General features: G+C 44.3%; 1 protein-coding gene across 2 annotated transcripts; it reads right to left on the bottom strand.

Annotated features, from left to right (window-relative positions):
* Nucleotides 1-8,241: 8,241 nt before the first annotated feature.
* Nucleotides 8,242-9,689, bottom strand: UBB (ubiquitin B). 2 transcript variants are annotated; one of them, XM_077746777.1, is made up of 2 exons: nt 9,583-9,689; nt 8,242-8,870 (listed from the first exon to the last, which is right to left on the bottom strand). In XM_077746777.1, the coding sequence occupies exon 2, from the start codon at nt 8,862-8,864 to the stop codon at nt 8,403-8,405; it is 462 nt and encodes a 153-aa protein (XP_077602903.1). In that variant the 5' UTR covers nt 8,865-8,870; nt 9,583-9,689; the 3' UTR covers nt 8,242-8,402. The 2 variants fall into 2 exon arrangements, with proteins under 2 accessions (XP_077602903.1, XP_077602904.1); XM_077746778.1 differs by lacking the exon at nt 9,583-9,689 and adding an exon at nt 9,340-9,425.
* Nucleotides 9,690-10,765: the final 1,076 nt, after the last annotated feature.

The following is a 10,765-nucleotide window of genomic DNA, read 5'->3' as shown; positions in this document are numbered from 1 at the left end:
TCTCTCTCTCTCTCTCTCTCTCTCCTAGAAATAAATAAAAAACATTTAAAATAATAATAATAATAAAGAAATAAAATAAAATAAAATTAAATAAAATAAATAAAATAAAATAAAATAAGGGTGCCTGGCTAGCCTAGTGGGTGGAGTATGTGACTCTTGACCTCCGGGTCATGAGTTCCAGCCCCATGTTGGCTGTACTTAAATAAATAAAACCTAAAAAAAAAAATCTAAATCAATAGTTACTTCCAGTTGGTAGGAATTCAGGTGACTCAAATTATTTTACTTTCTTTTTTTTGCCATTCTACGTTTTCTAAAAATTTTTTATAATGAACATGTGTTATGTTGTTCCCTTAATAAGATAACCAATATGAGTCAGTTTCCATTTTGCTTTTTTTTAAAGTTTTATTTATTTCTGAGACACACACACACACACACACACCACACACACACACACACAGCGTGAGCAGGGGAGAGTCAGAGAGAGAGGGAGACACAGAATCTGAAGCAGGCTCCAGGCTCTGAGCTGGCTGTCAGCACAGAGCCCGACATGGGGCTTGAACTCACGAACCGTGAGATCATGACCTGAGCTGAAGTCGGACGCTTAACCAACTGAGCCACCCAGGCACCCCAGGACTAGGTACTTCTATGCAGTAATGGTGGGAATTTATATTGGTATAGTTTTTTAAAATGTTTTATTTATTTCTGAGAGAGAGAGAGACCGGGTGTGAGCAGGGGAGGGACAGAGAGAGAGGGAGATACAGAATCTGAAACAGGCTCCAGGCTCTGAACTGTCAGCACAGAGCCCGACGCGGGGCCCGAACCCACGAACCATGAGATCATGACCTGAGCCGAATTCAGACGCTTAACCGACTGAGCCACCCAGGTGACCCTGGTATAGTTTTTTATTGTGGTAAAAGGTACATAAAATTTACCATTTTAACCCTTCTTAAGTGGTACAGCTGAGTGGCGTCATGTGCACTCACAGTGTTGTGCAGCCATCACTAGTGTCATCTGCAGAACTTTGTCATCATCCCAAATTGAAATGTCATACCCACCAATAACGAGTTCTCCTCTCCCTCCCCCAAGCCCCCCGGCAACCACATTCCCCTCTCTGCCTCTATGGCTTTCATGGCTCTAGGTAGTCCATATATGTGGGGACCATCCAGTACTTGCCCTTTCGTGAACTTCTTTCCCTTAGCATCACGTCTCCAAGTTTCATCCACGCTGTAGCATATGTCAGAATTTCCTCCCTTCTTAAGGCTGAATAATATTCTGTTGTGTGTGGTATAATCTTTCTGAAGGGCAACTTGGTAATGACCATGAGCTTTAAAATGCCATATTCTTCGATTCAACTTCTAGGTATCTCCCGGAGAAGTATTTGCACATTTGCGATAACATGCATTTACAAGGATGTTCATCACAGCTCTGTTTTAATAGTGAAAAATGAAAAACAACCTCATATTAATGAGTAAGGAGATGGGTAAAATTTGGTATATCCACGCTATGAAATATATTACAGCAATTCACAAAGACTGGAGTAGATTTATAGGTGCTGTCATGGAAATGTCTCCAAGCAATAGGAGTGTGTTTGTATGGTTGCAGTTATGTATAATTTTAAAACTGTTTTTATATAGTATATAAATATGTAGACACATTGAAAATAATCTGGTGATAAATACACCAAATCTTTGTCAAGTAGCACAGAGAAAGGTAAGCGTGGGCAGAACGAGTTCTGGGAAGAAGCACTGAAAAAGGACTTTCATGTTATACTCTATATACATTATCTTTTTTTTTTTTTAAGATTTTATTTTGGGGGTGCCTGGATGGCTCGGTTGGTTAAGCATCCGACTCTTGATTTTGGCTCAGGTCATGAGCCCCTTATCAGGCTCTGCACTGGGCATGAAGCCTGCTCAAGATTCTCTCTCTCCCCCGCTCTCTCTGCTCCTCCCCTGTTCTCTGAATGAATGAGTGAATACATAAGATTTTATTTTTAAGTAATCTCTGTAACCCAGCATGGGACTTGAAACCACCCCCCCCAAGATCAAGAGTCTCATGCTCCACCGACTGAGCCAGCCGGGCGGCCCTTATACGTTATCTTTTGATTGAGTCTCTACAGCTGGGTTGTACTAATTGCTATTTAAGTAAAAACTTAATACTGGGAAAACAGGAAATATGCTAAATTGAGTATATCTGAATTGCAGGGTTAATGTAGGCTTTTTCTGATTTCTCAAGTTTCCTACATTAAGTATATATTACTTTTATAATTAGGAAAGCAATACAATTATTTTAAGGAAAAAATGGCATACCTACTGTCTAGAAGGACCCTACAATGTGTGTTCATATGTTGTTCTTATAAACCAGTGAACAATGTTCCTATTACCTGATTTAATTTCATTCACTCTTCTTGCTAAGTTCTTACTACACAGGTCATCTTGCTGTTAAGCTTTTGTCTACCTCAGGACCTTTGCATATGATGATGTTCTTTGCCTGGAACACTCTTCCCCCAAATATCATCAAGACAGGTCCTCATTTCCTCCAGACCTTTGTTCAAGTATCATCCTACCTCTGAAGGCTTCTCTGACCACTCTATATCCTTTATTCTGCTTTCCAGTAGACTACTTCTCATTATCTAAAATATGATGTTCTTACCTATTTGTCTCCACTTTAATGTGATGAACTCAGTTTTGTTCATTGCTGCATTTTCACTGCTGGAAATGCAACAAATATTTGTTGAATGCATAAATGAATGGAAAAATATTCTCAAAAATGTGAGGTGAGGGGATTTTTCATTTTTTACTGGATGCTTGTTTATATCACTAGATGTATTTACTTAAAAAGAGCTAGGGGGCGCCTGGGTGGCTGAGTTGAGCTTTCAACTTTTATTTTTTTTAATGTTTATTTTTGAGAATGAGAGAGAGAGAGAGAGCGAGGGAGCGCTGAAATAGAGTAAGCGGGTAAGGGACAGAGAGAGAGGAAGACACAGAATCCGAAGCAGGCTCCAGGCTCTGAGTTGTCAGCACAGAGCCCAACAACTCATGAGCCATGAGATCATTACCTGAACTGAAGTCAGACACTCAACAGACTGAGCCACCCAGGCACCCCGAGCTTCCAACTTCTGATTTCGGCTCAGGTCAGGGTCCCTGAGTCATGGAATCAAGCCCCATGTCGGGCTCTGCGCTGAATGAGGAGCCTGTTTGAGATTCTCTCTCTCTCTCTCCCTCCCTCCCTCTGCTCCTCTCTCCTGCTCTCTCTCCCAAATACACTTCTAAGGAAGAAAAAATGACTAAAAAGATCTAGTATCACTTTCTGGTATTTCACAAAATCAACCAGATAAGTTTTTAAAGTCACATGTCCGACTTTATACTACCTGCTTGAAGATAAGCCATAACAGGTACTGACTGAAAACAACTTACTTACGGAAGCAAATCTTAACCTGAGAGACTTTATCAATTTCCTTGTGAATTGGGACAATATTTGTATTGTTCTATCTTGTAGTTGTGTGGTTCTATTTTAGAAGAATATCCAGGCCCACCTTTTTGTGGCATGTGTATGTTTCTGTCCTGAAAGAGAAAGGTAAACGTGGAAAGAATGGCTTCTGGGGAGAAGCACGGAAAATGACTTTCATGTTTTAAACTATGTTATCTTATGATGGGGTCCTTATAAAGGGGGTTATACTCATTGTTATTGAAGTAAAAAATCAATACTGGAACAAAGCATAACCAGCAGTGCTCGTTAGGGAGGCAGGGGAGAGGTCACGGTTTGAATATGTTTCTCAAATTGCGAGAGATTTTAATTGATCAAAAAGGAAAGTGAAATGAAAGTGAAACGAAATTGGAAAGCACTGGTTTGAGCCTCAGACCAGCTCTTCAAAACAAAACTTCTTGGGGCCTTTACTATGCTAGTGCACATTGTAAATCTCCAGGAGGGAAGTAACTTCCTGAGCTTGTGACCATAGCCGCTGTAGTTTAAAGGACAGTTTGGGAAACACCGAAACCAGAATTTTCTGAAGGTCAAAGCATTCCTTAAAGGAGAGTCCTGGTAGACGTTGGGTGATCAGAAGAGTAGATGCTAGAATAAATTACAGGGTGTTGGGTGAGACCTACTGGCTGGAGTGAACGTTACCACTCAACTTCTGAGGAGGTCCCCCTCCCCCAAACAGGTAGATAAGGACAGTGATGAGATCAAGAAAAGCATGGAAAAAGTACCTCAACACTGATTTTTCTGTTAATATTGCTAACCTAAGTGCAAGATCCTCTTCCAGAAATCCACCTCTGTCTAAACCTTCCATTGGGAGTTGGCTGGGCCTCGTTAAAGGGGAGTCACGGCTTACCCCTGCAGATTCTTTGGGAAATGAACACAGTAGAACTAAAATGAAGTGTGTCGAGGTTCAGGAAGTCTCAGGAGATGGAATTTCTAGAGGCCCTGGGAGATCCACAGAAAATCAGACTTGTGCAAAGTTTATCCAATTCAGGAGCACAGTTGGACTTCAAAATTTCACTGCGGGCTCTTGAACACGGGCTGCTTGTGAACAATGCTGATGCTATGTTGTAACTGATTGCAGTTCTTCCCGAAAGCCTATGGGTGGCAAATGTGAAAATACCATCTAGAAAGCAGTTAAAATACACCTCCCTTTACTCTCTCGAAGCAACTGATGTTAAGCTGGGGCCCACCCTTTTGCATGCTTACGCACATTCATAATTTTTTCTACAGCATTTTTTGCTGACTTGAATATTGTTCTATGTCCATTCCCTCTTCCTACATTCTTTTAACTATTGCATTATCATCAAGTAACCACTTCCTTTCATGGGCAATCAGGTCATTTCCAATTTTATTACAATAAACAGCATTATAAGCACGAGGCAAGTTTTTGCATTGTTTTAAGCACTTCTACACGGACTCCTAATGATTCTGTGAAGTATAATTAGCGCCATTGCTTCAGATGACTGTGATGTACTGACAGAATGAATTAGTTGTTCAAGGTTACAAGCCAGTAGGTAGGCAGGTGATGGAGGAATTTGAACTCCAGTAGCCTTGTCTCCAGAGCCACTCTCTGAATAAGGCCACATTTTTTTAAACATTTTTATTTTTTTTAATTTCTAGGAGAGAGAGAGAGAGACAGTGTGAGCAGGGGAGGGTCAGAGAGAGGGAGTCACAGGCTCTGAAACAGGCTCCAGGCTCTGAGCTGCCAGTCAGCACAGAGCCCGACGCGGGGCTCGAACCCACGAACCGCGAGATCATGACCCAAGCGAAAGTCGGACGCTTAACCGACTAAGCCACCCAGGTTTACCCAGAGGGCATATAATCTTTAAATTATGTAAAATTCACTACGCATTTTTTTTTCCATTTCACTGTGAACCGGCAAAAACTCTTAGGAGTGGCATCAGAATACAGACTAGCACCAGGGACTTATTGCCTTCAATATACCAAACAAGTGTTCTTTTAGCACTTTTTTTTTTTTAAAGAATCTCTGTATCTGACAATGAGGCTCAAACTCACAACTCTTGAGAATGAGTCATGTGTTTTACTGTTTAGCACATTTTTGCACACTCAGGAAAGAGCACAAGAAACAGAATATTAACAGAAACCCTTCTTCTATCAGATTCCTAAGTAGAAGGGAAACATTTCCTTCAAGGGCAGGTGGGGTATTTGTGCCACAGGCTGTAGTATATATGTCGATCTCTTCCCTCCCATGGGCTCTGGCATCTAGACTAACACTGCAATGGAGAACTGTATTTCTAGCAGTTAGACGAGGAGCTAAGCGAACAAACATGAAAGCTGAAGGATAAAAATGAGTTATCTTGGCTTCAGATACGTGGACACATCTTTATCCCCTTTTCCATCCCTTTCTAGGACATCCCCAAAGCCAAGCTCCACTCCCAGTCATTTTCCCACAGCATTGCTGGTCCCTTACCAGGAGTCAAGAGAAATGAACAGGAGCCACAAACTGCAACTGGCCTCAATTCTACTCAGTGAAGAGCAAGGTTTCAGGCCACCAGTGATAAACCCATTTCCCATATTCAACTGATAGCACAGGTTGTTGAAGACCAACACACATTTAGGGAGCATTTTTCCTTGGTCAAATTTCAAGTTGTGTGCAGAAGAGAATTTGCTAAGACCCATGAATATGTAGGGGCCCCTATGGAAAAGAGAGCTTGAGAGAATGAGACTGCACGAGCGGACATCTTTTTTGAGATTCACAAGACTATAAAGCTGTAAGCCTGTCAAGACAGATAATGAAAAATTAAGAGAATATTAACTGTGCAATTCCTATTGCCCAACCACCCTTAGCTTTTACTTCTTCAGTTAAATACTTTTATTCTCCAGGTTTTCAAATCAGGGCTTTTAAGTATAAAGCAAAATGTGGGAAAGAACAAGACCCAGCTTTCCTAGCAAAAGGCCTGTTATTACTGTGGAGTAATTAAGCAAAAAAGCTGCTTAAAACTATTAAGAGGGGCGCCTGGGTAGCTTAGTTGGTTAAGTGTCTGACTTCAGCTCAGGTCATGGTCTCATGGTTCTTGAGTTTGAGCCCCACATGGGACACTGTGCTGACAGCTCAGAGCCTGGAGCCTGCTTCAGATTCTGTGTCTCCCTCTCTTCTCTGCCCCCTCCCACTCACGTTCTCTGTCAAAAAAAACTTAAGGCATTAGAGAACATGCCAAAACCCAAAATACCTAATAAAACATCATGGATTTTAGGAGATACCGAAGTCATAGTTGATAGGACACTTGGCCTGGAGTCCACGGCTTGCTCCTAACTAGGAATAGACCTTGAACAATCAACTGCAAAGCATTGGACCTGGGAAAGAACGCCACCTTCCAATAGTGAAACTCTTTCAATAGTGAGACGACTTTCCCTGAAGTCCAAGAAAGGCTTTTCATTACCACCTGCAAATATTTAATATAGCTGTTTTTGCCCTTTCTGGCTCATTTTGTTCCCACTCTAGAGTGCTGAAATACTAATTCACTGAAACAACCCACTAAGTGGTATTTCCCGTGTCTAATTTACAAAGAAACCTTAGTTCAATACTCCAGTTTAGTATTTTATGCTCAAATTTAGATTTCTAGAGCAGAAACTTAAGAACTACTATGGCAGAGTTCCCCAAATCCTACAAGTCTTTCATTGTCAGGTATACCTGAACAATCAAATCCATTTCTACAATGTTCAGTTGCTGCTTTGGGACACATCTTGGTGGAATTAAGGCGTTTTCTCACTCCTAACAGCAACACTTGGCAATTACAAGTGCTCATACCATGTTATATTCCTACTACAGTGTAAACTTGAGAAAACCAAGGCGGCTTCCACCTTCTTCCTGGTGCAGGCACTCCCAACTCCCAATCTTGTCCCAAGTTGAAAACCACTCTATTTGCTGAAGTTCTGCTACAGAGAACTTACAGCATTGTTAATAAAGGGAATCCTGTTCTCTAGTTTTACTCAACTTTTTTCTATGAGTACCAGTAGTAGTATTGGAAACCTTGATCTAGTGTTTACTGGTAGGATGTGTAAAAACTGTGGCTCAGACAACACATTCTTATACGTCTTAGAGAATCTGAGTTATAATTTTACCTTTTTTCCTTGCAATAACAAAGCTACCATTAAGAACCAATGGGGAGGTGCCTAGCTAGCTCAGTTGGTATAGCATGTGACTTGATCTCAGGGTTTTGAGTTCAAGGGAGAGGTTACTTTAAAAAAAGAACTGTTAGGAACCACGTTCATTTGCTAATACAAAAGTCACCAAGTTGCCTTGGACCAGGATACCCTTTTAAAACTCTCAGTCCTGTTTATCAGGACGCCACTTGATTCTCATTTCAGATACAGATTAGGGTTTCAAAACCTAAAGCTAAATACTTGAATGTAATGCACTGCAGGGTAAGAAAAGCAGTTAACCAATAACCGCAATACTTCAAACAATTCAGCAGCCTCAACCAAAATTTCATTTTTCTCTACGAGGCTAGATCAGCTCAATTAGAGGCGAAGGGTAAGTTTTCTTTCCCTCAACAGGCCTCCCAATTCTTAATTGTACTACACTTCTGAAATGGTTTCACATTAGATCAGAATCTTAACTTGTAAATGACTTTGCCAAAGGACGAATTTCCCCCAACTCCAAATACCTTTTTCTTCCCAAGAGGAATTACTTTTGGTGAAACAGACCTTCTGAGAGCAAAATCCCTTCCCTGAACATCGTTTTAATCAGGTAGGAGCGCCCACACCACTATACAATTTCACGACAGACACCAAATATGCTACCATGCAACAAAACTTTTATTAACATTTTGAACAGCTATTGAGAAAACCAGTGATTCAGCAATTACTGAAACTGGTAATTTCTAAACTTAAATTGGGGCAAATGGCTAGAGTGCAGAGCGATGCCATCATTGGGCACTATGGATTTCAAGACTGATTAATTAACAGCCACCCCTCAGACGGAGAACCAGATGGAGAGTGGACTCTTTCTGGATGTTGTAATCAGAAAGAGTGCGGCCATCTTCCAGCTGCTTGCCGGCAAAGATGAGCCTCTGCTGGTCGGGGGGGATGCCCTCTTTATCTTGGATCTTGGCCTTCACGTTTTCGATGGTGTCACTGGGCTCCACCTCCAGGGTGATGGTCTTGCCGGTCAGGGTCTTCACGAAGATCTGCATACCACCCCGCAGACGCAGGACCAGGTGGAGAGTGGACTCTTTCTGGATGTTGTAATCAGAAAGAGTGCGGCCATCTTCCAGCTGCTTGCCTGCAAAGATGAGCCTCTGCTGGTCGGGAGGAATGCCCTCTTTATCCTGGATCTTGGCCTTCACGTTTTCGATGGTGTCACTGGGCTCCACCTCCAGGGTGATGGTCTTGCCGGTCAAGGTCTTCACGAAGATTTGCATTTTGACCTAAGGAGTGTAAAAGGAAAAAGATTAGTGTACCACCTCAGGATCTTTAAGTTACTTACATATATAACCAATTCTCCAAAGCAAGTTTACTTCACCCTCCGGAAGTGACTTAACCACATTAACCTCTCTCACAAACCTCCCCCCGACTTCTAGAAGCCTTAAATCAGGCACCGAATATAAAATGTAGTCAAGGATTCAACTTAAACGCGATAAAGGACCAAAAAAACTTCCAAGGGTTAATATCCAGAGCCCCTCCCACCTACTCTAGACTCTTCACTAAATCGTACTCCGTCCTGACCCCATCCCAGGGAATTTCCCCCAAACCCAAAGTACATAAAATTTAAAAAACAAAATAAATCCCTCCTAAAAACCGAAAAATAAAAACTGCCGTTTAAACGGAAGTGAGGCGGGATACTTTCACCAGGCTGGGATTCAAAATCTATAAGTTTCAGAAACCACGCTAAGCCACCTTTTTTCCGCCTTCCCCCTCTGAACCAGACACGATGGAATCTCCATCGGTTAAGGGTCGGTTGGTCTCCGTCTGGGCGCGCGCGCCAACCGCCCCCGCTCCTGCGCGTAAACAAGGCCCCNGCCCTCCCCTCCCCCAACCCCTGCCCCGGAGGCCCCCCCGAGACCCCCAACTCGCCAGCCTGCTCTCACTTAGAACCCTTCTCCACTCCTCCCAGATCTCGAAGCCGCCGTGGTGCGGTACCTGCTAGCGAACACAAGGACGCCGAAGCCAATCACGTCGAGTCACCCCAAAGCCAGGACACACCCGACAATGCCAGCCGCTTCTGAACGCGCCCGGCTCCGCGGAGCTGAGATTTATGCGGCGTCTGTTGCGTCACTCATCACTGCCTACGTAGCCGCCGTGTCCGTACGCTGCTGAAAGTAGTTCGCGCGGCCCCACCTCCCGCGACCCAGTTAGGCCCTTCCACCGAGCCCTACGTTCCTCAGAGCCGAAGAAAGGACCCTAAAACATCAGCTCCCCTCCCTTCCAGGCGATCCGTCTCCTCCCTTAGGAAAAAATAGGAAAATTATCAGGCGGATGGATTTGAGTTAAGGGGACCTTCCTCGAAAGCTCTCGAAACTTCCTTGCGGCGCCGGCGCTGATTGGTGCGGCGTATGAAGGCGAGGCCGGCGCTGATTGGTGGGAGACGGGGCGGCTCGGTTGTTGCTGGGCTCCTTGTTGGGGTGGTTAAGCGCCGACGTTGCTAAGTAACTCAGTGCGCGTGCGCCACAGAGGCGCGCCTTCGCGAAAGAGGTGTACTTCCGGTCGGAGAGGGAGGAGGGGTGCTTGACTCCCGCCTCCGGCGTCCCAACGCCCCCTCCCCCACTTTAAATCTTGGGTGTTCGGGCTTTAAGTGCGGAAGAAGGGCCCTCCGCGGCGACCTCCCCGGGAAGGCCGCCCGGCGCNGGAACCTTAATTACACTTGTTTATTGGAGTCAGAACGCTTTGGTCCTTCTCGATCCTCCCCGGGGCTCCGAGGAGAGTCTGTCCCCTAGGTTCTGGTGGGGGGGCCCTCTTGGGGCCCCGGGCGTCCCAGAGCCTTCAGGCCCAGGGAGGCGAGGCCCAGGCTCCAGGTGACCCGGGAGCCCTCAAAACCCGCAGTCTCTTTTCCTTCTTCTGTTTCACCAAACTCTGGGAGGGAGAAAAAGATGCAAATTAGGGAGCCGGCAACCCGCTTTGAGAGATGACGAGGACTCCGTGTCCAGGAAGAGTAGTATTTCTCCCACTAATGTGTGTGTTATTCAAGCGACACTTCAGGCGGAGTTAACCGGCTAAGGCCACTCTGGCTGGTTTCCCTGCACCCTGGGTGTGGCCCCGTGTCCCGCAAGGAGATAACCCGAGGAGCTGAGTCAGGCAGGGGCGTTGGATCTCGGGGACACGTGGC

This window comes from Crocuta crocuta, unplaced genomic scaffold (genome assembly GCF_008692635.1).
Source record: "Crocuta crocuta isolate KB4526 unplaced genomic scaffold, BGI_CrCroc_1.0 scaffold139, whole genome shotgun sequence".
NCBI lineage: Eukaryota > Metazoa > Chordata > Mammalia > Carnivora > Hyaenidae > Crocuta > Crocuta crocuta.
The sequence above is the reverse complement of the archived record's forward strand: the minus strand, read 5'-3'. Positions and strand labels throughout refer to the sequence as shown.

What these genes read in the sequence shown, in the direction of transcription:
- UBB (XM_077746777.1), bottom strand. Translation starts at nt 8,864, where the DNA reads ATGCAAATCTTCGTGAAGACCTTGACCGGCAAGACCATCACCCTGGAG.